At 51.5% G+C, this 27,263-nt stretch overlaps 1 protein-coding gene across 4 annotated transcripts in view; it reads left to right on the top strand.

Annotated features, from left to right (window-relative positions):
* The window catches only part of LOC119433662 (RNA 3'-terminal phosphate cyclase-like), a 104,701-nt gene that overhangs the window by 20,197 nt on the left and 57,241 nt on the right, over positions 1–27,263 (top strand). For all 4 annotated transcript variants that reach the window (XM_049659333.1, XM_037700912.2, XM_049659334.1 and 1 more), the window contains exons 7-8: positions 7,043–7,170; positions 25,146–25,204. In XM_049659333.1, the coding sequence (XP_049515290.1) occupies positions 7,043–7,170; positions 25,146–25,204 (187 nt within the window). The remainder of the gene's footprint in view (positions 1–7,042; positions 7,171–25,145; positions 25,205–27,263) is intronic.

Here is a 27,263-nt window from a genome sequence, read left to right on the forward strand (position 1 = left end):
ATGCCCGAAGCTCCGAACGCAACAACCCCGGCTTCCCAAGCCTTCCTCTGCTCCTGCAGCTAGCGCCGACGTTGACGTTGTTCATGGCGTTTCGCACATCGTTGCACAGAGAGAGAATGACGGAAGCACAGCGAACGCGCGCTTTATACTGCGCCGTGACACTTGCGCCGACTACTGGCGTACCCTTAAAGAGAGAGGGAGAGAGAGAGAGTTATATGCAATGACTTGCTGCGCTGCACCTGTGGCGGAGAGGGGGAGAGGGGAGGAGGAGAGCGCACACCTGCGTAGGAGAGGAGAATGAGGGAGAGTTGCGCATGCGCAGTATGGGTGCGGACACTGCAGAACGGACACTGCCCCGAGCATAAGATGCTCTCGCATCTAAAAGACACCATCCTGGTGATCTAAGCATACGGTAACATAGAGGGATCGTAGAAGGGCTTGAGCCGATCTACGTGAACAGTTTTGTGTTCACGACGCTGATCAGTAGATGGCGATACAGGCTCCACAACAGAGTTCACGGGGGAAGTTTGTGCAATTACACGGTAAGGTCCATGATGTCTTGGGAGCAGCTTAGGAGAAAAGCCGGGAGCTAAAGGTGGAACCCACAGCCAAACCAATGAATCGGAAGGGAAGCTTGGGGGGACAGAGCCACCACAACGAAGCTTCTGTTGTATCTGATCGGCGGTGGTAAGACAACGGGTGAGTTGTCTGCATTCTTTAGCATGCTGCGCAGCTTGAGATACAGGAACACATTCCGATGAATCAGCCTGGTGGGGTAGAATGGTATCGATGGTGCAGGAAGGTTCACAGCCGTACAGTAAGAAAAACGGAGAAACACCAGTGATAGCTTGAGTGGCAGTATTATAGGCGAACGTGACGAACGGAAGCACAGCGTCCCAGTTGGAATGGTCGGACGCGACGTACATGGCAAGCATGTTGCCAAGAGTATGATTGAAACGCTCCGTCAGCCCGTTCATCTGCGGATGGTATGCGCTAGTGGTCCTGTGGATGATGTGGCACTCCTTCAGAAGCGACTTCATGACTTCAGATAGAAATGCACGGCCTCTATCACTGAGAAGTTCCCAAGGGGCTCCGTGATGAAGAACAAAATGCCGCAGTATGAAGGATGCAACATCTTGGGCAGTTGCAGATGGAAGTGCAGCGGTTTCTGCATAGCATGTGACATGATCCACCGCAACGATAATCCAGCGGTTGCCAGCACCAGCTAGTACAAGGAAGCGGGCCGTAAGGGTCGATTCTGACCCGATCAAATGACAGGATGGACAAGGAAGCGGCTGCAAGGGTGCAGCAGTGAAAGCAGGGACCGACTTTCGGCGCTGGCAGTTGTGGCAGCAGCGGACGTACTTGCGAACGAACTTGTACATGCCAGGCCAGTAATACCGGAGCCTAAGGCGGGTGTAGGTCTTTAACACGCCACCGTGTGCACATTGGGGATCAGTGTGAAACGATGCGCATAAATTAGCTCGAAGATGATGCGGTATTACTAGGAGCCATTGCCGACCCTCGGGGAGATAGTTGCGACGGTAGAGGAGTTGGTCGCGAATAACAAAGTGATGCACCTGCTGCCGTAGAGTCCTAGATGCCGTAACAGTGGTAGGATCAGCGAGAAACTCCAAAAGCGAAGAAATCCAGGGGTCTTTGCTCTGCTCAGAGCGCATGTCTTCAATGGCAAGTGCTGAGAGGACAAAGTTGAGTGGGCAGGATCTGTCAGGATCAGAGTCAGGTGAAATTGGCGAGTGGGAGAGAGCATCGGCATCGGTGTGCTTGTGTCCAGAGCGGTACACGACCCGGATGTCGTACTCTTGCAAATGGAGCACCCAGCGTGCGAGGCGGCCAGAGGGGTCTTTCAATGAGGAGAGCCAGCACAGCGCATGGTGGTCCGTTACTACATCAAATTGGCGGCCGTATAAAAAAGGCACAAATTTCGTAAGGGCCCAGAGTATGGCTAAACACTCCTTTTCTGTAACAGAGTAGTTTAGCTCCGACTTTGTCAGCGTGCGGCCAGCATAAGCAACGACGTATTCCTCAAGACCACGTTTGCATTGGGCAAGAACTGCCCCAAGGCCGACTCCACTAACACCTGTATGGACTTCAGTTGGGGCAGCGAGGTCAAAATGTCGCAGAATAGGAGGAGAGGTGAGCAGATGGCGAAGGGTCGTGAACGCGTCATCGCATGCTTTCAACCAGGCGGATAGGACGTTGTCTCCAGCCAGCAGTTGAGTCAAAGGGGCAATGATCATGGCGAAGCTCTTCACAAAGCGGCGAAAATAGGAGCAGAGGCCGACAAAACTGCGTAGTGTCTTCAGATTAGTGGGTTTGGGGAACTCCGCAACTGCACGGAGTTTTGCATGATCCGGAAGCACGCCTTCTTTGGATACAACGTGGCCTAAGATGGTAAGCTTACGAGCAACAAAGAAGCAATTTTTGATGTTAAGTTGCAGGTCAGCCTTAGTCGGACAGCTTAATACGTTTCTTTGTCGTTGGAGGCGAGTCGAGAAATTAGGTGAGAAGACATCATCTAGGTAGCATAAACACGTGTGCCACTTGAGACCGCGCAAGATACTGTCCATCATGCGCTTGAAAGTAGCGGGTGCATTACATAGGCCGAATGGCATGGCATTAAATTCGTATAATCCATCCGGTGTGACGAAGGCGATTTTGGAGCGGTCAGCATCTGCCATGGGGACTTGCCAATATCCAGAGTGAAAATCCAAAGAGGAAAAGAACTTGGCACCTTGCAAACAGTCGAGAGCATCGTCTATGCACAGTAGGGGATATACGTCTTTGTGCATAATTTTGTTAAGAAGTCTGTAATCAACGCAGAAGCCAATAGAACCATCTTTCTTCTTTACGAGGACAATAGGCGATGCCCACGGGCTATGGAACGGCTGAATCACGCCACGCCGCAGCATATCGCTCACTTGTTCTTGGATGATGCGGCGTTCAGAAGCTGAGACACGGTAAGGACGCTGCCGGAGTGGGGCGTGCGAACCTGTGTCGATGCTGTGCGACACTGTGGTGGTGTTGATGGTAGTCGAAGGAAGCGGTAAATTCGCGTAGCAGGCTGACAAGTTGCGCGCGTTGTGTGGTTGTCAAATCACCAGAGATTGACGGCGAGGGATGTCGAATGTGCGGCGTCGGGAGCATCGAAGAGCATTAAGGAATCTACAGTTTGAGTGTAACCAAGGCACTCTCCGCGATGCAAAGTAATCGGCAGGAAAGACGCATTGCACACCACACATCACACCACAGCCAGCTTTGATGGCGATGACGGCAAAGGGCAATGGAAGGGAACGGCGATGGGCGAACAAGTCGCATGGCGTGAATAGGACGGTTGCGTCACGTGCGGATGCGCAAGATACAGAGACGACAGCAGCTGACTTAGGAAGGATATCAGTAACTTCGGCCACACGCATTTTGGTAGACGTCACAGGATGTTGGTCCATGGCTGCAGCGGAAAGAAAAGAGAACTCCACCTCGGCGTAGGCACAGTCAGTGATGGCATTGTTAGACGAAAGGAAATCCCAGCCTGCATACCAGACAAGGAATTCAATGACATGAAGAGATTCCGCGATGACCACACGTGCAGTGCAGGCTCCCAAAGGTTCGACAGGCTGTGCGTTCGCAGTACTCAAATACAGTCCGGAAAGCGACGTCGTTACTTTTCCTATCCGTCGGCAAAGTCCTGCGCGTAACACCTAGATTGCTGCGCCCGTATTGACCAGTGCGAATGTTGGAATTCCTTCGACGTATACTTCAATGACGTTGCGGGGGTGATTTCGAGGCCTTGGGTAAATCGAAGGGCACGCAGTTCTCATCTCGGGAGCTGTGACACTTAGTTTCCCTGAGGCAGAGGGCTTGGCCGGTGTCTCATCGATAAGATGGAAGGGCAGCGTGGGGATGGCGAACGACGAGTAGTGTTGAAAACAGGGGTTTCATCTGGCGGCACAGGAGGTTGTAGCTGTCGAGGGGCGTAAGTGCTCATGGGTCGGCGGTAATCATAGGTAGGCTGCATACGGCATCGACAAAAGCGGGCAACGTGTTCCGGAATACCACAATGTAGCAAATTGGGCGGTTGTCAGCTGTGCGCCAAGGATTTGGCAGGCGTGGTAGCTGTGGTGCAGGCGGCGAGAAGGGAATTGGGGGCGGTCGCGCAACAGCTTGGAGAGGTGGACGTGGAGCGAAGGGCGGCCTTGCAGCGCCGTCAGCGTATGTCAAGGGCGCCGTGACTGTAGGCAGTTGAATAGCAGCTGGCAGGCACTCAGCGACTTGCTCCTTGATGACCGTCTGTAACCCTGGTGTCAATGGGGAGTATGGTTGCGCGTTCGTAAAGGGCACCAGGGAAGGCTGCCAAGCAACTTCTCACACGAACTCCTTTATCTGGTGGATTAGAAGTGACTTGTCAACACCTAGCGTCAGGCCTGAGACAGAGGCGAATTCTGAGGGTGAATGTTGTGTGACAACTCACTGCCTTCGAAGTTCATCGTAACTTTGACACAGCACAATGACAACAAACACTGTGGTCGGGTTCCGGGCGAACATCTGGAAGGCGTTGTCCTCAATTCTCTTGAGGATATGCCTGATCTTATCCGCTTCTGGCATCGTTGCATCGACTGTTGCACAGATTAACGACGTCTTTGATGTAGCTGGTGAAATTATCACCTGGTTGTTGGGCGCGTCCACGCAGGCATTGTTCGGCCTGAAGTTTACGGACAGCAGGACGGCCAAAGATTTCCGTGAAGTTGGTCTTGAACGCCGACCATGTCAGAATGTCGAATTCGTGGTCATGATACCACAAGTGTGCAACGTTGCTCAAGTAGAAAATGATGTTGTTGAGCTTGGCCGTATCGTCCCAGTGGTTGTGCGCACTGACTCTGTCGTACGAGGGGAGCCAGTCCTTGACGTCGTGATCACCGCTACCCGCAAAAATCGCCGGATCCCGCTGACGCTGCTTGCCAAGACAGATGACCCTGTGGCTGCAACTTGGGCTTTATCTTCAGGCATGGTTCGAGAATGCTGGGCGGGATTGTCCGGCATGGGCCGAGATGGCTGAAGGGTTCGGATTCAATTCGTACCTAGCACCTTTCACCAAATGTCAAGGTGTTTATTGACAAGATTGAGAGGTCTAACTCTGTGTGGCAGTCAGAACCCTGCGAGCAGTCAGGACCAGCCCCGTGCGTAAAAGTGCTGGTGATGTGCCTGACTGACCGGCACTTCTTCGTCGTATTTCACACGCCGGAGATGCACCTGGCTAACCAGCACTTCTTCTTCGTTACACTATATACGTGTTCTTATTTATGCGCAGCTTATCATGGTAAACTAACAACATATTGTTACGGAGAGTTGTGCAGAAGTGACTTTATTTACAGGAGATGGATGATGGTGACCGCGCAATCCGGCCTAGAAGCACTTCGTCCTCCTCTTCTTCCCAACTGCTTCTTGTGTGCTCGTTACAATATATTTCAAACGATCATGCTGTCGTCTTGTCTGCAATGTATGCAAGTCAGTGCTTTTTAGAAGTACTATACTGGGTGATGTAAAGGAAGTGTAGCAATTATAAACAAATTATATTGCTTTTCTTTGAATCACTTGCTTTATGGCATTAATCGGCAGTGCCTTGCTCTTTGTACCCAGGTTTTTGATTAGGCTGTATTGGGATTTCATCGGGTCCTGCGGTCATGTTTCACTGAGGATAACTGTATCTGCTAAGCATGTATTGATTAAAGATGACAATTTGCACCTATATTATGAATTTAAAAAAAAAGCACATGTTTCTTGTTTGCATTTTTATTTAGCTGCGATGGGGTTGCATGTGCACTACTCAGGTCTGCAGAAGGATGACTATTAGCAACAGGAGCATCAAATAAGTCAGCCTTGCAAGGATGACCCCATATGAAATACTAATACACAAAACATTTATTAATAATGCACAGCTTGTTCAGCTCAAGTGTGAATTGCTGGCCACTCTTCTTGTTACTCAATGAGCTTGTTTTCAGATTAAACTTGGTAAAAGCCTTTAGCAACAGTGATGCCTGCCTTGCAATACTTGGTTCATATAAAGGATGCTTTCTTTAAATTTCAGTGAAGAAACTTTGAATGTTACTTGTAGGATTCTAGCTGTAAATTGAGTACCTCAACAAAATGTGTGTGAAATGCTCTCATTAGAGCAATCTGAGAAATTGTGATCGTAGCGCTGAAATTACTGTCAGGCAACCGGTCGAGTAGTATTAAGTTGTCATGTCTTGGCCCATCGGGTTAAGAATTTATTACTATGGTTCCATGACTAATAGCATCGCTTTCAACATGAGGCAGGAGCACATCATGCTGAGATGAATAAAATTATTCAGTAAGCCTTGCTGTCAGAACTACTGTTTTATTCGTTCCTGTTTATGTTTTAGGTTGGTCAGAAATTTCTATTGCCCCTTTCCCTTACCCCCCATAGGGTAGCAAACCAGGCCTTCGTCTAGTTGACCTCCCTGCATTTCCTCTCCTTGCTTTCTCTCTCTCTCATCTCAGCATGGTCCTTTGCTGATAGGTGCCACCTTGCCTTGTAGCAATGTCTTATTTTTTAGTAGCGTTAGCTACACTGGCCTAGCCAAGCCCGTTTCGCGCGGCACATCAAGAGCCGTGCTGCGCGTGCGTAAGGATCAGTGATGTCACACGGCTTGCGCACCGGAGCCACCGGAGCTGGCACCTCTCGCGCACTCCGCCGCCGCTGCGCGCGACTCGCCGCCGCCGATCTGCGCATTCCAGAGGAGTGACGTCGTAGCCGTGGTAGACGCACTGGCGCCGGCGCGCGCTCGCTGTGCAGTCGCCGTTTGACACTGCGCAGGAGCCTCTGCGCTTCTGACTGGCGTTTGTGTGTGTCATTGGAGCAGCAGTAAGCATGACAATCAAGCTAATCCTTGACAATCTAGACAACCAGGAAAGCTAAGAATAATCAGCTGAACCTTTGCTAACGCTACGTATATCCTGGCATAGCCGACCTAAGCCACTGCAACATTTTTTTTTTGTTTCATAGGTGGCCCATGTGATGGCTGACAGTGCTGTGAACATCCTGAGGGAGCAGTTGCCAACCTCTGTCTCTGTCTCAGTGGAGCGACTCAAGGAATCCGAGGCAAATGCATTTGGCACAGGAAGTGGCATTGTGTATGTGTTTTTTACTCTTAGCTTTATTGTGCCGTTCACCTTGTACAGGAGTGTCACTTGAGTGGCTCGGTCACCTGTTGTGTGCAAGGCATCATGGCAACAATAGTGACATATGATATCATTTGCTGCTGTAACCTGATGATGATGTGCATTAGTTATAACCTGGCATTGCCTAGCATTACCTGGTAAGCATTACACTTTGTGAGCAGTTATGCACAGTTTGCTGATCTGATATTAAGTCCAAACATGAGTCCTGGACTGAGTCCTGGGCTATGGAAGACAGCCCCCAAAACTGTCACTGATCTTGAGAATAAGGTTGCATGAAGCGACTTTATCTAGGAAAAAGAAGAAAGAAAACTTTCCCATATTGTCAAGAAAGAAGATGTTAGTGCCCTTGCAGCCAGGAGCATAATCAAATTCCACGACGAGCTTTTCTGCATTTTTGTCAGCTATGGCAGCCAAGAGCTGAAGTTTGTGGTACAGGAAAGAGCTGGTACATCATACAAGCTATGCCCAATGGGGTGCTGGGAGAAAACGGACATGGCCAGCATTACATGTCAACATTGACAATAGGTACCCTAAGTAGTTGAAAAAAAAAATGCTGTGGTAGCTTAGTGGCTATGGCATTACGCTGCTGAGCTCGAGGTCACAATTGTGATCTCAGTGATGGCGGCGTCCATCAGAATGCAAAAACGATTCTGTACAGTGCTTGTTAAGAGCATGTTAAAGAAACCCAGACGGCTTACCGTGGTGGCACTGCGGCTGTGGCATTGCACTGATAAGCTCGAGGGCGCAGGATCAAATCCCCACCACAGAGGCCGCATTTCAATGGTAGTAAAATGCAAACACGCCAATGTACCGTGCATTGGGTGCACGTTAAACAACCCCATGTGGTCATAATTGATCCGGAGTCCTCCACTGCAGCATGCCTCATAATCGTATTGCCACCTGGTGTTTCTAGGCTAGCTCACAAATAAAGAAGTGGACTTAGGCCACGTGCTAGCTATCTGGTGTTTTACGTGCAGGTGTAAATGGGCCACGAGTGAAATTGGTGCTGTTTAGCGTTAAGCCACGAAGGAAGCGCAGGAGGAAGGTGCCTGGAGGTGGAGAAGAGAATCACGCGTTGGGGAAAGTAAGAAGTGCGCTGAGTGCACGGGGAAGGAAAAAATCACAAGCCCCTCCCCTGTCGAGGAAATGGAGGTAAGCGAAGCTTGTTGTGTGTTTCTTCGGTGTTCCTCCGAACGAATTGCACTAACGAGTACCACATTGTGTTCTAACCACAACTGGTGACACGCACTGTAGCTGGCTCCGAAGTTATGGTTGAGAAACTCGTGTTGAAACTTGGCCGTCGCACCGGGGAAGTTGGCGCTAGCGTTGCCGAGGCATGCGGCACCGTTGGGTTCCTGGAGGGCAAGACTACGCAGACGTTTGGCCTCAACATCGCGCTCCCTCAACTCAAGGTCCGCAGCTCTCTGCTGACATTTCGCCTGGACTTCGGAAGCCCTAACAATAGAATTCGCACACCGACGATGAGCCCTTTCTCAAGCACTTTTGTTCTGGATGGATTTCCGTGAAATTGCTTCAAAATTGAACCTGTCCATTACGTAAGACAATGAATGGCTCATACCCTCTTAAGCAATGACTCATACCCCCGTAAACGCGGCCTTCCCATTACGACGACAGAAGAGAAGTGAAATTCTACTCTGGAATGATTAGTGGCAACACAGCCAGCTGTGGAAGCAGCCGATGAACGCGGTGGGAGCAGTGCCACAAGTGCGTGCTCAGCACAAGCACAAACCGAGGGCCGCCAACGAGCCAGCTGTGCAAGAAGACGATGCTCGAGCCAATGAGCCAATGGTGCTGATGATAATTTTAACATGAAAGTGTTTTATGCCGGGGTCCACCAAGACTTCACTGACGTATTTCCGTCACGGAAATACGTCAGCTTACAATGTACACGAACATAATACAAAGAAAGAAACCAGAAGAAAAAGTTCCACAAACATGCAAAATTTGGAAATCGAACCCACGACCTCTCGGTCCGCGACGATAGATCGCCGAGCGTTTAAGCCATTGCGCCACAAACGCATTTGCAGAGAGCTACACAGACGCGCCTTATATATCTAACACTCCTCCGTGTACCCGCGCTCTTGCTCGGGGCGGTGCCGCCGCCTACGAGCAGAAAAGAGAAGTACTGCATTATGACACTAACGCGCACCGACAGTGAACGCTTCGGTGGTCTCAGCACTACGCCTCGATGCCAGCATTCGAAGGGACGCTGGCATCAAGAAGCACTACCAACGCCACCTAGGTGGCGTTCACCGTACTCAGCACAGCGGAGCGTGGCCTCCGCAATTAGCTCTGAAAATGTTTCTGAAGTTGATCGCGGAGGCTGCAATTACGACGCGCTGTATGCGCTGATTTGACTCGGTGACGATTCAGTTACGTGCTTTGTCTTGCGCGTTGTATTAGTGTGTCAGTTACGTGCTTCGTCTTTCGCGTTGTGCTAGCGTGTGCAGCGTAGTGCAGCTTCCATATGCACGACGGTTGCTCATGGTCATCGACGTTGGTAGTCGTGATGGAGGAGACGTGCCACCAGGCGTCAGCGTGGGTGCATCAACGCCTAAGGGCGCTTTAGCCACAAAACACCAATAGACATTATATATCAATGTGCAATAAACATTACACTACTTCTGTGAAGACACGTTTCACTTTCGTGTTCTATACCGATTCCTATATAAGAGGGATCAACCACATTTTTTTTTTGCTTACATGGATGCCACTGAAATCTGAATTATAACAAGCTTCGCTTGAAAAAGAGGCGAAGCTTCGCAGAAGAGGAGGGTAGGCGAAGCACGCTGGGTTGACCTCCTGTGGGAGTTGCTATGGGGTGTGTGCGTGCTATGGATGTACCGGGTTCGTCTCGTGATCAAGTTCCCGAGCACCGTATGAGAAGGTAGGAGCAGCAACACAAGCGACGGCAGGCCGATCACGAGTCGACCGACCTTGAAGTCATCGCGTCTGCTGATCACTTTCAAGATATGGCGCGCGCCGATGCGCGAACTATGCAGTTGCTACCAGAGTACAAGCTGCACCCCATCCTTGCTGTGCTGCCTTTCCACTTTCCTCCCTTGTGCGCGATTCGGCTCACCGTCGCACACTTTCACTCGCACATACAGCATTCGGCACGCAGAGACGATGTTATTGCCCTTGGACTGTATACAGAACATTGCGGCGACCACTACGGCAAAAATGCACCTAGAGTGTCCATATCATTGCTATCGCAATTATATAGGCATGGCACCCATATGCTTGCTCGTAACCTGCGTTCACTAAGTGAAACGTCACAAACTTTCTTTAGGCTAATTGGCAAATGAAGAAGGAAGAAGAGGACTTGGGCCACGTGCCAGTTGGAGATCGGATCTTCATGTCGAGTAGCCCTCTAAGTAACGCTGTTGTTTTGCTCTGGTGCGTGAAATAACTGGTGGAGGTGCTGGGTGGACCTATGCACCAAGCCCCTCCGAGCAGCAGGAGCTCCAGCCCTGTACCGGTGGTTACACTTGTTCATCGTGCCAGCAGAAGGGTTCGTGGACTAGCTCCTGAGCTTGGACTGCTTCCAGTGAGAATGGCAGCTCCGACCGTTCCAACCGGTATGGAAGGCACAACGCTGATTCATTGCACACTGCAGAATCCGCATACGCCGAATTCCTTTCACGGCGATATACCGGAGGATGTAGAAGATTGGCTCGTCCACTATAAACGCGTTGCTACGATCGATGAATGGGACGATGTGGTTCGACGCTGTAGCTGAACTGAGGCATGTGTATTTCAGTTTACAGGATGGTGCACGTACTCGGTACGAGAACTGTATTGATCTCCTGACATCGTGGACAGAGTTTGTAGGCGGCTTCTTAAGACGTATGTGAGTTTCGATCGCCAGGAAAAAGCTGAATGTGCTCTTCAGTCTCGTATACAGATGCCGAACGAGAGCTTTGCAATGTATGTCGAGGACATAACCTGTCTTTCCTGTGAAGCCAACCTTAACATGTCGGAGGAAGAGAAAGTGCGTCACCTCATGCGTGGGGTATATGAAGATGGGTTTGCACAAGGCTTACCCTACGAGCGACGGTCAGGAAAGGGCACGACGCTCCTCCACTCCGCAACGCACAAAGGCGCTACGGCAGGGTTCGTCGACTCTCCGACACGGCGCAGAGAAGGCTCCGGAGTCAGATCGCCAACAAACACGGGTTTATTCACCCAAGGTACAGCTCAGTGCTACAGTCACGGCGCTTACGGGCCAAGGCTCGCCGCAAGACCGATCGAGTACGCGCGCCCGCTGCGCTAGGGCTAACCGGGTAGCGGTCCGCCAAGCGCGATAACGAGGAGTCGCGAGAACAAAGGTCTCATGTAACCACCTCGTTGCGAGCCTGAGAGCCTCTGCCGCGGCGAGGAAGCGCTCAGCGGACGAGAGCTCGGGTGGAGAGGGTGCCCGGGGGCCGCCGCGCGTGAGGCCAATCAGGGCGCGTCCCGGTGACGTGTCTCGCGGGGCAAGTCCAATCCTGGGGGGGAGAAGCACGGTTTGTGCGGGAAAGTAAGTCCGGCGCGCTCGCCATGTCCGCCATGTTGCCGTTACGGCGGCGGTTCCCGGGGATCGAGCTAAGCGCCACGCCCGAGCTGGGGGACGAGGCGCGGGAAGGCACCTCGATCCCCACATTCCCCCCTCCTAAAGACCGAGGCCAGCCTCCAAAGTGGCTGACCGAGGCCAAGTGGCAAGGTTGACTCAGCCAAAGAGGGCTAAGCCAACGGGGCAAAGTCCAAGAGGGTGTCGTCGTCTTCCTCAGGACCACGACAGGGAGAAAGGGGCCCCAGCAGTCCGAAAGGCGAAGACGTCGCTTCTCTTGACACAAAGCTAGGGGTTTGCCTTGGCCACCAAAGTTCCGCACACAGGAAGGACCCCCTGCCAGGTGGAAGAGTCGGCAGCCCAGGAAAGACGGGGCAGGGCAGCACCATGGTTCAGCCAGCAACACTCGAGGTCCGCCGGACTGGAGCAGCCAGGAACGCGCGAGGCGTGGCTGCCATTTTGGCGCAGCAGCCACCACAGAAGTCACTGGGCTCCCCGGATTACGCAGGAACAGCAGGCCGGGATAACCGGCAGCCAGGTCAGCAGCGGCAGCCGGAGTGACCCTTCTCGGCCAGGGGTCAGCGCCTGAATGGGGACCAGCCACAATTAGCGGCAGCCTAGGCAGCAGGAGGCAAGGCTGACACGGGTTCGTGGCCTCCAGAGGCAGGAGTCATTCATGGCGGAAGGACCAGAAGCAGCAGGCCTTGAGGTCAGCAACAGGCTGGCATGGTAAGACCAGGGACAGCCGGCTTCGTGGTCAGCAAGACTGGTGGCACAGTGGAGCCAGGCGCAGGGAGCAGACTGGACGACGCAAGGTGAAGGACAGGAACGCCCCCCGGCATAGCCGGCGTGCCAAGGAAGCTGCCCGCCTGGCTGACAGCCCAAAAAGGGGCGTTTGCCAGGCTGAGGCTTGGGCAACGCATAAGAGGGTATATTAGGCCAAAAGGGCCTGTCACCACTTCAACGTGCGCCTTCGCACCGTAGCTGTGTCTCTCCGTTCATCGGCGTGGTAGGGAATAAAGTCCGGCTACCAGCTGGTGGGAGAAAACCTGCCTAGGTGCGTTTCCGTAGGTTGTACCGGTGGCGTGGCCTGGGACCAGCCGTATCACGGTTTGCCTGCGGTTCGTTGACCGCCTCCCCCTCTCCCCAGTCGTTGCTACGGGCAACGAAAGGTTTGAGGTCTGAGACGTGAACTGGACCGCCGACTGGTCTCCCTTGGGAGTCAGCCAGCTTGTATACCAGAGGGGACATTTTGGTCTCCACTCGGTACGGGCCCAACCATTTGGCCGACAGGGAGGCAGAGATGCCTTTGGCGGCGTCACTCAAGACATGGTTGCGTCTGAGGACGAGATCGCCGACACCATAGTGCACGTCCCTATGTGACCGGTCGTACTGGGCTTTTTGTCCAGCTCGCGCTTTTGCCAGGTTGGAACGGGCCAGATCAAGGGCCGCGTCCATCCGTGAGCGCAGTTCCGTCGCGTAGCCGGAAAGGCCAGCTTTCGTGGCGCACGCCCTGCTGCCGGTCCGCAGAACGCGGTCCATGGGGTTTGGCAGCTCTCTCCCGAAGTTAAGGAAAGCGGGCGTGTACCCAGTCGAACGGTTCACCGTGGACCGCAAGGAGAAGCCTATCTCGTTAAGACAGACATCCCAATCCCTATGTTGCTGGGCAAAGGCCGCGAGCAAGGGCTTGAGGTTCCGGTTAATCCGTTCTGTCGGGTTGGCCTGTGGGTGATACGTGGTTGTCTTGCGGTGCTTAATGCCAAAGGCAGCACACGCATCCACGAACACCTTATCCGTGAAGTAGGACGCGTTGTCCGTTATCAGCTCCGCCGGAAAGCCAAAGCGGTTAAAGACCTCGATCAACTTGTCCCAGATTGCGCGTGCCGTTAACTTCCGAAGGGGAAAAAGTTCAACCCATTTCGTGAAGTGATCTGTGACAGCCAGGAGAAAAACGTAGCCTCGCCGGCTTCTGGGAAAAGGTCCCATAATGTCACAGGCCGCGACTTGCCTGGGTAGCTGGCTGTCGATTGGCTGCATGAGCCCGGGGGTTGTGCCCGCGCGAGGCTTCATACATTGGCACACGCGGCATGAGTGGGCGTAGTGAAGAGTGTCACGCTTCATGCCTGGCCAGGTAGCGGAGCGGCACAACTTTTGGAAAGTCCTAAGGCCACTCGCATGTCCGGCCACCCGCGAGTCGTGGAAATAGCTCAGGGTGGCTTTCCTTAGACTGCGGGGTATCACCACCTTGAAAGACTCCTGAGGAGCCTCTTCAGATGGGATGTAGCGCAGGAGAACTCCATCGGCGTCAAGCAGATACGTATCCAACGTGCCCGCAGCAATACCAGCTGCATCGCACTCGGCGCCAACAGCAATACCAGCTGTCCGGGTGTGCCCGACGGCATAGCCGCCACGCTCCTCTTGGGAGCTCGGCTCTGTGAGCCCGTCGACAATTCGTCGACAAAATGGATCGCTCTGCTGAGCCTTTAGCAGCTCTTGCCTGCTGAAGACAATACCCGATGAGGTAACGGGATCCACCAGGTAAACGTCCTCTCCCGGGGCTGGCAATCCGAGGATCGCTTCGCCGTCGGGGGTCGCGCCTTTCGAGCCATTGGAGACACAGGCTCCGGTCTCTACTAAGTGCATGAGGTTCGCGCCTTTTGAGCCATTGGAGACTGAGGCTCCAGCTTCTACTTGGTGCGAATGCTCACGGGAGTGGCGGACCAAAGGATCAAACGCCGAAACGGGGGCTCGCGACAAAGCGTCCGCCACCACGTTTGAACTCCCTTTCCGGTAGCGCAGAACAAGGTACCACTGCCATGTCAACGCCCAGCGCGCGAGGCGGCCCTATAGCTCGCACAAGCGCTTAAGCCGGATTGTACGTCTCCACGGCAAACGGCACGTACGCTAACGCCAACTTCCGGAGAGCAAAAAGAACCGACGGACAGGTGGTCCGCTCAATGCACGACCGACCGAATGGGGCCAGTAAACGGCAAAGAGAAGAGCTGGGCTGCCACTCCGACAGGCGCATGAGGTCTCACATGACCGGCAGACGGATCGACAGCGGAGCGGGGTGACTCACGCACGTCGAAAATGTCGCTCGGATGCGCGTGAGACAAGCGGTAGGCGGAAAACGCGGGGACTTTGTCGGCTGAGCGGGGTGGCTCGCGCTCGACATTGCTTCCCAGCTGCGCTCGGGACAAGGAGAGGCCAGCGAGCAATTTGCACCAACAGCGAGGCAGGGAGGCTCAGCTGCGGCGCACGGGACACCGAACTGCGCTCGGGACAAAGGCAGGCCAGCGAGCGAGCTCGCGCCTACGGCGTAGCGGGAAGGCTGCGCCGCGGCGTATTCGTCCGAGAAAGGCGCTCGGGACAAAGGTGGGCCAGCGAGCGTATGCGTGTGCGTATCTAAGCAGGGTGGCTCCGATGCGGCACATGGCGCAGCGAACGACGCTCGGGACAAAGGGAGGCCGGCGAGCGTATTCGTGCGAGCATCTAAGCAGGGTGGCTCCGATGCGGCACATGGCGCAGCGAACGACGCTCGGGACAAAGGGAGGCCGGCGAGCGTATTCGTGCGAGCATCTAAGCGGGGTGGCTCCGATGCGGCACGTTGGGCACAACTGAGCTCGTGACAAAGGCCAGCGAGCGGAGGCAGCACGCCGGAGGGGCTAGTAGGCACCTGCTCCCCGCGCGTCTCAAACAGTTGATAAAATCCGTAACTGGCGTGGCTATATAGGACTAGCGTACACATCCGAGCTGTCGACATCACCTAGGGCGCTCCAAGGAAGGGATCGCTCCCGGTGGCCGAAAGCATAGGGTCGCGAAGGCGAACCTACCTCGTGCTATCGGTGTCGTTCGCTCCGAAGGACGATAAGTCCGCAGCCAGGGGGTCAGGCAGGAACGAGGGCCCTGAAGGGGCCTGCTCTGATGCCATGCCGAAACTAAGTTGGGCGCCAGTGATGTGGAGATGGGTTTGCACAAGGCTTACCCTACGAGCGACGGTCAGGAAAGGGCACGACGCTCCTCCACTCTGCAACGCACAAAGGCGCTACGGCAGGGTTCGTCGACTCTCCGACACGGCGCAGAGAAGGCTCCGGAGTCAGATCGCCAACAAACACGGGTTTATTCACCCAAGGTACAGCTCAGTGCTACAGTCACGGCGCTTACGGGCTAAGGCTCGCCGCAAGACCGATCGAGTACGCGCGCCCGCTGCGCTAGGGCTAACCGGGTAGCGGTCCGCCAAGCGCGATAACGAGGAGTCGCGAGAACAAAGGTCTCATGTAACCACCTCGTTGCGTCCGCTTAAGAGTGTGTCAGAGTTTCTGACCGATGCCGTCATCATTGAAAAGATTCTTCTACAACGGTCCAGCTTGTACTAACGCAATGTGAACATTGCCTGAACTACGGACTTCTTGGAAGCTTTCGGGCCCATTGTGATTTGTTACAAGAACTAATCCATGAAGAACTACAGAAGCTGTTGGGCCTTTCACCACCTATGCTCAGCTCTTTGTCAAGCGTTGTTCGTGACGAGGTCCAGCAAGTGCAAAGAGAACCCTGTTTTAGTTAACGCCTTCTTCTTAGCAACCGTTAACATGCAACTTTCATCGCATGTCCTATTCTGAAGCTTTGAGGCATCCTGTCCTTCCTCAAGCTAGGCTTCACACCCCCGTCTCCCATCATGCTACAGTCAGCCCAAGTGGCCTTGCATTACAACGTCCACCGACCAGCTGCGTGGAAGTCAGACTTGTGGTGTGCACCGGATCGATGTCTCCTATGCTACCACTGTGGTGAGGCTGGGCACATCTACCGACAGTGCCCATACTGAGAGCTCGGACTGCGTGGCTTTTCTGCAAACTCTCCAAGACCCCAAGAAATAGAATAATATGTTACTCAGCAGCGTGCATCCTTGTCATCTCGGCGCCATTCATGCTGTCCATCACTGTGGTGATTTCAACTGCCCTCCATACATATTCCAGCATGGTGCACGGACGTGCACCCAGCTCGCGCCAGTAAAACTGACTGTAGCAACCATAGCGTTCAAGGCCACTCAGATTGGACGTACTCAAGGCCCCCTATCGACGCGCACGAGAAACGACAATACATCGATATCACCTGTCTCTCGAACAAGAGATTCCCTTGACATCCCTGTACGGATCGACGGTCGATGCTTTAGTGGGCACTGGAGCGGATTGCTTATTATCAGCAGAAAACTGGCCAGCCTTCTGAAGAAAGTGATGGAGCCTTGGAGCCGAATGCTAGTTCGTACAGCTGGCAGGCATGTCGTCACACAGCTGGGTATGTGCATGGCCAGAATACCATCGCGTTCAAGTGTCGTAGTTCAAGAGGCGTGTGACGGCTTACAACACGGTAAAGCAGTTGCGGAAAGCAAACACTCTCTCCTGCTGTCTCAGGGTGTCTGTGTGGCAAGAAGCATAATTGATCTCCGTGATGGCCACTGTCAGGTTCACGTCATCAATTTCAGCTACGAGCATCCGCACCTTTTTTTTTGGTGCTGTCATTGCCTATGCCGACCCAATAGCCAAAGTCGCTGAGTGTGACCGTGAAAAAGCTGCTTTTGTCACTCTGGACGGTCTTTATGAATTTCGAGTTCTCCCTTTTGACATCTCTTCTGCTCCCGCCATATTCCAGTGAATGATGGATACCGTTCTCACTGACCCCAAGTGGAAAAGCTACCTCGTCTATCTCGATGATGTGGTGGTCATTTCTGAGAGCTTTGACGACCACCTTTGTCGCCTTCGGAAAGCAATCAGTCATTCGATCGGCTGACTTCACACTCAAGCCTGAGGAATGTCATTTAGCTACAAAGAGCTGATGTTCCTTGGTCATGTCGTGAGCACCGCAGGATTTCGGCCTGATCCCGAGAACAACTGCCGCTGTAGCCACTTTTCCAGCTCCAACTGGCAAGAAAAGTGTGAGATGATTTTTGGGCCTGTGCGGGTGCTATTGCCGCTTCATTGAAAATTTCTCTGAGATTCCAGAGCCGCCATTTTGTCTAACGCGCAATGATAACCATTCATTTGAACCGGCAATCAACAGGCTGCCTTCCCCAAGCTACCACATTGTTTGTCTTCACAACCCGTGCTCGGTCATATTGGTGAGGACGCTGACATGGAGGTGCACACTGACGCCAGCAACATCGGTCTTGGGGCTATACTGGTGCAAAGGCAAGACGAAATCGAATGATTTATAGCATACGCAAGCTGCACTTTGCCACTCGCTGAGTCTAACTATTCCACCTCAGAAAAGGAGTGCTTAGTGGTGATATGAGCTACAACCAAGTTTCGACTGTACAGTAGAACCCCGCTGTTACGTTCCCGGGTGCTGCGTTTTCCTGGCTGTTACGTCGTTTTCGGCCGATCCCGGCACAGCTCCCATAGAACCCAATGCATTGGTAACCCCGCTGTTACGTCGCAACTGTAGGACTGTTCCCGCATCATACGTTGCGAACTGCCACACCGCGCCGGCCCGAGCGGCCATTTTGACTTTTCATGTTGCTTGGCTTGGTTGCTTGACGATGGCATTGGCCGCCCAAAGTGTCGGGGGCGACAGTTATTACGTATTTTCGGTTTCCGTCAGCAAAAGTATGGCCCTTGAGATCCGTGTTTGCTATCTAAAGATGGTGTCTATGACGCGTTGCGGCCCTAAAATTGGTTTTGGCTTATAGATGTTCCGCATAAAGTCCAAGGGCGATAACGTCGTCGCCGCGCGCCGCATGCTGTAGGAGTGAAAGCGTGCGAGGTGAGCCGACGATTGCGGCACGCCTTCTTCCGTTGCGCTCAAGGCACCGGCGAGGGAGCGAGGGGGGAGTGATACCTGGCAGCGTTGTGCTCTGGCTTCAACTGCGTACTACGCGGCGGCGCGCGTGCCGTATCTTGAAAGCGATCTGCGTTGGGGGCAAAGTCTACGCAGTGTAGGTGCGTCAGCGGCTCGTAGCATTGTGCGTGCTGTGTGTTCTCTTTGCGTTGAAGTGATAGACAACAGCACGAAGGTCACTTCGCTCGCTTCTGCAGCGGCGCTTAAATTCCTCACCCCAGCGTTTGACAGCGCGTGTCCACGCTCATCGAGTGAGATGTGTTCATGTTTGCCTGTGGGCGCTGACACCATGTTTGTTAATTAGTTAATAAGCGAATGTTTACAAGTTTATACGGACGATAAAACTACTATTCTTACTTTGTATAGCTCATCGCAATCGATAGATACTTCGGCTGTCGGGCGAAACTACTTTTTGTCACACGTAAGAATTAAAATAATATTGTGTGCAGTTCAACACTACTCCCATTTCTCAATTTTTCCTGTTTCCCGGCGCTTGCGTTTCCCGGCTCTTACGTTCTTTTTTTACGGTCCCGTGAAAAACGTAACAGCGGGGTTCTACTGTATCTCTACGACCGACAAGGTTGTCACCGATTATCATGGTGTGTGCTGGTTGGCCAACCTTATAGGGAAGCGTTATAACGTTAGAAACAACGTTATAGGGAAGCGGGCGTTTGCCGGCGTGGGCAGTTTCGTCTGCCGGCCTGGGACAGCGCCGCTGCTTTCCTCTGCGCCGTAGCCGTAGCGTGCAAGGTCAACACGTGACTGGAAAGTAGAGGAAGCATAAAGGAGAAAGAGGGGTTCACTGCCATTTTCTACGCGTGGCTACAGTAGCATAGCTGAGACGTCGGCACGTACACGCATGTTCCGGCACAGCGCAGAATCGGCGACCTTGCCATTTGAGAGAGAGTGAAATTTTTGCCGCGTTTTGTTTTCTTTCTTTTTTATTTTGTTCGTGCACAACATTGAGGGGTCTCTCCTAAGCTTCTACTCAATGGCGGTGCCGGAGCAATGCCAGTTGGAGGTGCCGCCGCGGGATTTGGTTCGAATTAACGAGATTCGACTGTATATTGAATGCAAACGTTCTAGCCGCATTCCTCGACTGTTGCATACGCGTGGCGGTTCGGGGCACATGTTTTGCATATGTGCGGGCCTTGAAAATTGTTGCTTTGGTTATACAGTTAAATCTGCTTATAACGAACCTCCATATAACGAATTTCTGGATATAACGAAGTTTTTCGATTCCCCGCCGTTACTTCATAGAAGCACATGTATTTGAGACCTCTACGTAACGAAGTGGCAGCGGGAGACCCCTCGATATAACGAATTTTCCCCTCCGACCACCTAGAGATTTCGCCCCAAATTTTGTCATTTTTGCGCGAGCAGCAACCGGAAGCACCTTCTCCGCCGCGATGGAATGCGAAGCGAGCGCACGTGTGCGTGCGTGCGTGTGCGAGGCGGCCCTGCATCCCTCGACCCGGTGATCTTGCCGCCGCGGGCGTGACCTTTCCCCCTTCGTTCAAATCTGATCCTGCCGCTTGCTGCAGCTGGCCTAGCCCGCCAAGCCGGCACTCTCTCCTTTTCCAGCTGATGTTGCCGACGCGCTGGTACACGCTGTGGCACATCAGACTCGATGAGCGCGGACACGCGCTGTCAAACGCTGGCGGCGTGTGGGAGCACTGCTGGAGAAGCGAGCGAAGTGACCTTCGTGCTGTTGTCTATCTCTTCAACGCAAACTGAGCGCCGAGAACACACAGCACGCAGAAAGCTACGAGCCGCTGACGCACCTACACTGCTAGACTCTGCCCCAATGCAGATCGCTTTGATGATAAGTGGTTCTTGAGGGAAAGGGAAAGGTTGACGCTATCTTCTGCAGCCCTTGAGGGAGCACGGCTCAGCGCCAACGGGGAGGGGTAAGTGGGAGCGAAAGAAGGGATAGAGTGGAGTCACCATGGCTGGAGATACGGCCTGCGCGACCGCGTGCTGCCCCGCTATCCCTCCCCCCTCGCTCCCTCGCCGGTGCCTCGAGCGCAACGGAAGAAGGCGCGCCTCCTCCCTGCTTTTCTTGCGCGCGCGAGATTTAGACGCGGTCGTCGGCCCCCCTCGCACGTTTTCACTCGCACATACAGCATGCGGCGCGCGGCGACTGCGTTATCGCCGCTGTACTTTAGGGTACGGCCACGCTAGAGGCAAAAACACGCAGCAAAAACGTCATGCCGCGCGCGGCAAATGCGGCAGGATTTGGGGGTCTTGCGGCGTGCCGCGCGAAATGAGTTCTGCGGCAAATGCCGCGTGCCGCGAGATGAAGAACCAATCAAGGAGCGACGAGGGTGACGTCACAGAGCCATCACAACCGGAACGCCGCCGGTCCGCGCCGGGTTTTCAATCGACGATTCGTCTCTCGCACGAAACAACGAGCGCTCGCGGTGTTGCTCGCCCATTCGGAGAGCGCGGGAGATCTTACCGCGCTGCCGCGCGGCGAGACGCGCGTGCCACGGTGGCCTCGCGGCAAGGCGCTGACGCGCGGTAACTTGCCGCTCGCTGCATGACGCGCGCGTTTTTTGCCGCTAGCGTGGCCGTACCCTTATATACGGAATATCTATGAGCCAAAACCAATTTTATGGCCACAACGCGTCATGGACACCATCTTTATATAGCAAATACGGATCTCAAGGGCCATACTTTTGCTGGCGGAAACCGAAAATACGTCATAGTTGTCGCCCCCGGCACTTTGGGCGGCCAATGCCATCGTCAAGCCAACAAGCCAAGAGACATGAAAAGTCAAAATAGCCGCTCGGGCCGGCGCGGAGTGGCAGTTCGCAACGTATGATGCAGGAATGGTCCCAGAGTTGCGACGCAACAGCGGGGTTACCAATGCATTGAGTTCTATGGGAGCTGTGCCGGGACCGGTCGAAAACAACGTAACAGCCGGGAAAACGTGGCCCCCGGGAACGTAACAGTGAGGTTCTACTGTAACACTATACGACGCTACGACGCCATCGTTACGCTCGCTCTTCGTTTCCGATGCCTCGCACTTGTGCGAAGCGACACGCGTCCACGCATCCGGTACCTGGTGTGACATTCCAAGGATGAGTACTTCGATGAAGAAACACAAGATATTGGCTCCTCAGGACAGAATGGCCATCTTGGACGCCATTTCTGGAGGCCAAAAAAAAAGAAGGATGTAGCTGCCAAATTTGGCATCCCAGCTAGTTCTTTGTCCACAATTTTAAATGCGAAAGATGCGATTCGCAGCGCTTTTCAATATTGCCGCCTCCTATGCACTTTGAGCCTAGCTCCCGTAGCTTCGACCATGTGCTTTAGTACGTGTGCTTAGGCATTAGTCTACCAATTTAGTTAAACAGAGAATCTTTACAAGTTTATACGGCCGTTAAAACTACTATCCTTACTTCGTATAGCTGTCTGCTAATTTGCTGTTACAATCGATGCTTCGCCTTTTGGGCGAAACTGGGACTTTTTTGTTCATTGCAACTTTAGGATATTGGGAGTAAATCTTGAGCGATAGTTGTATTTCTGTATGAAAGCATGAGGTGTGCGGTACTGTAAAGGATTTTTTTTTCCTCTCCTTTGGTCACGGAAAACGGGTGCGCGTTACAATCGAGGGCGCGTTAGAATCGAGTAAATAAGGTAAGCGTTTCTTTTTCGAATTTTCGTGCTGAACCTGCATATAACGAAATCCTCTTTGTAATGAAGTTTTTCGGAAATTGGTCAGTTTCATTATATCCAGGTTTAACTGTATTTTTCTTCGATAGACCTTCGTTCCGGGTATTGGCAGATTGCAGTTGACGACATGGATTGTGAAACGACGACGTTTGTTACACCTGATGGGCTCTATCAGTTTAAGGTGCTCCCATTCAGGCTATGCGATGCTCCCGCTACATTTGAACGAATGATGGACACCCTCCTTCACAGCTTAAAGGGGTCAATCTGCTTGTGCAAATTTCTTCTCACCTGCCCATAGCGTCAGTCGTTTCTTTATTGCAAGGAAAATGACGGAGCGACTGGAGCAGTGCTACTGCATCAAATTTTTCCAGCAACTGGGCGACAGCCAAGTGGAAACTTTTCGTTCGGAAGATTCAGACGGCTTTCGGTGACGATGCTATAAGCAGCACACAGATTAAGGAGTGGTACAACCGGTTTAAAGACGGCCGCACATCTGTGGAGAGCGAGCCACGCTCCAATTGGCCATCAACATGCCGAAATGACCAAGTCATTGGCAAAGTGAACGCAATGGTGATGCGGGACCGTCGTGTGACTATCCGAGAAATTACGGAAGCTGCTCACGGTGGAGCAAAAGCAACTTCGTGTTGAAATCTCACAGGACATGCTGGATTTCACAAACAGTGACCCCATATTTATGAACCCCATAATCACTGGTGACGAGTCGTGGGTGTACGGTACGACCCGGAAACCAAATTCCAGCCTTCACAGTGGAAACATTCCACGTCACCAAGACCAAAAAATGCCCGCCAAGTGAGCAGCAATGTCGAAGTGATACTGACTGCTTTCTTTGACTCCTGTGGTGTGGTACACCACAAGTACGCACCACAGGGTCAAACAATCACCAAAGAGTACTACAGGGATGTCCTCAGTCGCCTACGTGATGCTGTGCGGCGCAAGAGACCGGAGTTGTGGTCAACAGGAAATTGGCGCATCCATCACGACAATGCTCCTGCGCATTCCTCGCACTTGATTCAGACTTTTTTGGCGAAAAACCAGACTCCTGTAGTTCAACAGGCTCCTTACTCTTCTGATATGGCCTTCTGCGACTCCTGGCTGTTTCCCAAAATCAAGAGGCCATTGAAAGGAGCGCGATTTCAGACAAGAGAGGACGTTATGGCTGCAACGACAGCTGAGCTAATAAACTCCATTCCGAAAGAGCCTTCTCGGAATGCTTCCAACAATGGCAGCATCGCTGGGAGAAGTGTGTGGAGTCCCAAGGAGACTACTTTGAGGGGGATTAGGTTTCCAACGCTCCAGTTGTGCCAGTATTTTTGCTTCGGCCAAAGATCGGATACTTTTCTAACAGACCTTGTACAGCCTCTCGATACCTCCACACTCCGATCTTCCTCTGATATCGTTCACGTCGCTCGTCTCAAGCGATATCACTCGGACCTACCAAGCGCCGGGACAGTGGCTTCACCGCTGGGGGTCATGCTACGAGACGCTGCAGTAGCGAACGATCATGACAGGACTGATGAAGATGACGATCGCCGTTAGTTGCGTGCACGGGCTTCATCTTGTATGCCTGTCTTCTGTCTGTTGTATATATCGTGTAAATATATTGTCAAGCATCTTTTCTCCCCTTAGCAATATGTACATATATATATTGTAATGAAGATAAAGACGCACTGAGGCTCGCGTGCCTTGACGGCAGGCGCGGGCAGAGAGAGAAGACGACAAGGCAGCGAAAAACGGGTGTTCTGGCAGACGGCCGGCTGTCTGCTTCTCTCATTCATTACAATGGCGCAGTCGATGAAATCCCAGTCCTAAGGTGTTCCAGCCTTAAGCACCGTACTGCGGAGGCCTTGTGTCCTCCTGCATCTCGCCGTCCTGGGCTGGTATTTTGTAGCGATGCGTTATGCTTTATTCTATACTACTCTTATCATCCACCGCTCACGGCCTGCTGATCCCGTTGAAAGACTTCTTGTCTCCCTTCTTGTCTGTCGTGTTTTTTGCACTGCCCCTGTCGAATAGTTATCATAGGTCACCACTACATAGATCTTGACGTTTTCAATATCCTAGCTCAAATATTGGTTTTTTGACGGCCACATACGCACTGAACAGCATGGCAACATTGCCTGCTTTGTTTGCTTTCTCTTGTGCCCTGGTGTGTAAGAAGCCACAGCTGCGGTACTGGCATTGAAGTGTGTGTTGAGAATTTTCACAGTATGTAAGAATGTTGTGCAGCACAATTCTTATAAACATTGCTATAGTGTTGTGACCAACTGCTAATTAGATATGCAAGTCAAGTTGCACAGCATAGTTAATACGTACAAAGTAAAAATACACACACAAGACGACGTTTCATATCAACTGTGCAGCACAACCTGGCTTCCATGTTCAAGAATTAACTAACTAGCCTGCATACAACTGCTTATTGCTGTTGAGATTAGGGATGTGGTCATGTCAGAGATATGACTGCGAAGGCATGTTTGATTCAACAGATTGAATTATTTGACCAGCTGGCATTTCTCCAGTTCATAATTTGTGCACACCTGCTTAAAAAGAAATTTTGCCAATCAAATATTGTTCTTAAGGAACAAACTTTTGTAATGATGTAACAAATGTTATTCACTTTCCCGAAGACTCCAACAGTGCCACTTGAATGGAAAGAAGTAAGCTGTGTACATTATCAGGTGCAAAAAGATATGCTTGCAGAAGCATAAAGATCTAACCCTCTGTGAAACAGGCATGTTAAAGTTTCTAACCATGTCTATTTATGAAAGTGTGAATGTCTGATGGTGAATGGTGAACCACTTTTGAATTGTTTTTTTATCTGCAGTTTGTTTGCCGAGTCCTCGACTGGGATGAAGGTGGCTGGCAGTGCATTGGGAAAACGAGGTATGTTGACAACTGTCAGTAACCCCAGTAAGTCGCTTGGATACTGTGAAATTAGCAAAAAAATTAAGTATTTGCGATATGAAGCTAACGCTTCAAAGTCCTGTGTAAAAAAATGTGTAATGTAGTAATTTTTGGAAACAAATAAAACACGAATCTAATTTTGCTGTAATCGAATATTGAATACTTACGAATAGTTTTTCGAATAATAAACAGTCGTTATCAGCATTCACAAAGAACAATCTTCATATCCTAGTGTAATCCAACATTAGCAAGTTTTTGTTGTTACATTACATATTGTGAAACTTCGTTGATTAAAATCTTGAATGGAGAATTAGGAGCAAATAAGCAGTTTATTTGCATACTGAGGACTCATTGGTCAGTTTGAATGACAGCAGTATAGCTGGAAAGGTCTAGCTGACTGAATGATGTACTGCGCTCCAATAAAAGCTTATTTAATGTCTACTACGGTCACCAGGATGAAATTTATTGTACTTTTTGCTACGATCTTATGATTGATTATTGTGCACAGTTGGCAGTTTGAAATACTTGAGAAATGTTTGTGTTTACGAATAGTGGCTGTTCAACTTGAATTAGCTTGAAAATTAGAGCATTTTCACATCCCTAGTGTAATACGTTTGTTGTTAGGAATTCCCCAAGTAGAGTACATTTTGTGTGAGAGGTTAAACTAAAAATAAAGACATTTGCACATGCCATTGCACTGCTGCCATCTAGGCTCCTTTCTGTAGAGCTCGAGGACCTCCTAAAAATGCCACCATCCTCTCGGCGAGCCACCAGCCAACTGCACTTCCCAGCCTACCCATGAAGTGAATTCCATCCCTGCGAAAACTTTCTTGCCAAATTATGCACCTAACCACATTATTAATCTCTATTACTTCAAACCTGAGTTCATTTCTTAGGGCTCAAATGTCTGTTTGCTGCTAATATCTCTCGCTCTACTTCGACTCCTTTATTCTTTACTTCGGGTATCGTGTAAATGATAATCCTCACATTTGGTGGGGTATTCAGTCAGTGTCCACCTAGTAGACATGTCCATTTTGTCTGCTGTTGAAATCCTGATTGGCTGGGGGCGCCTGTTTCCTTCTCACCCCGCCAATCAGAACTTCAGCAGCAGACAAAATGGGCATGTCCAATAAGTGGACACTTACAGAATATGCCCCCCCCCCCATGGTGCTGTCGTGCGCAGCTCAGCTACTCCTGTTGATACCCTGCTGCGAAGGTCCTTCACTTGACTTGCCAAAACATCAGTCAGACCAGCAGCCACTATCACCAGATTCTGCTGTTGCTTTTTCTCTCGCAACTTTTCTATTGTTAAATGCGAAGCATTTCTTGGCGAACATTTTTGACAGTATCTATCCATCTATCTATAGATAGATAGATAGATTCCACGACCTATACATAGGCGGCTAGCTAGCTAGATAGCTTGAGATAGATAGATAGATATAGGTAGCTAGCTAGCTATTTATCTGTCTATCTCTTGCTAGCTAGCTAGCCAGCTTCGTCTTGGTACTCTCATGGCCGTTTCGTTAACTTGGTACGTACCAAAATTGGCATAGTATGACAAGAGTGTACGACAAACATAAATGATAGGTCATGACATGCGTGTCGTGTAGGTCATGAAACAGCCACATACGTCTTGGTGCTCTCATGGCCGTTTCATTAACGTGGTATGTACCAAAATTGTCATAGTATGATGAGTCAACGACAAACATAAATGATAGGTCATGACGTGAATGTAATGACATGCGTGTCATGTAGGCCATGAAACAGCCGCATACGTCGTGGTGCTCTCATGGTTGTTTCGTCAACTTGGTATGTACAGTGCAGTCCACTTATAACGATATCGAGAAAAGCGATAAATCCGATCGTTATAACCGATTATCGATATATCTGGACTGCGAAAAAAAAAATGCCGAATATACCTTTGCAGTCCCGAAACCGAAACTGACGCTTGCGATAAAAAATCGACGTCGTAGAAAGTAGGCCGTGAAAAATGAAACTTTTATTTATACCTCTAAATAGCGTCTCAATCGTTAGGCAC

This window comes from Dermacentor silvarum, chromosome 11 (genome assembly GCF_013339745.2).
Source record: "Dermacentor silvarum isolate Dsil-2018 chromosome 11, BIME_Dsil_1.4, whole genome shotgun sequence".
NCBI classification, from domain to species: Eukaryota; Metazoa; Arthropoda; class Arachnida; order Ixodida; family Ixodidae; genus Dermacentor; species Dermacentor silvarum.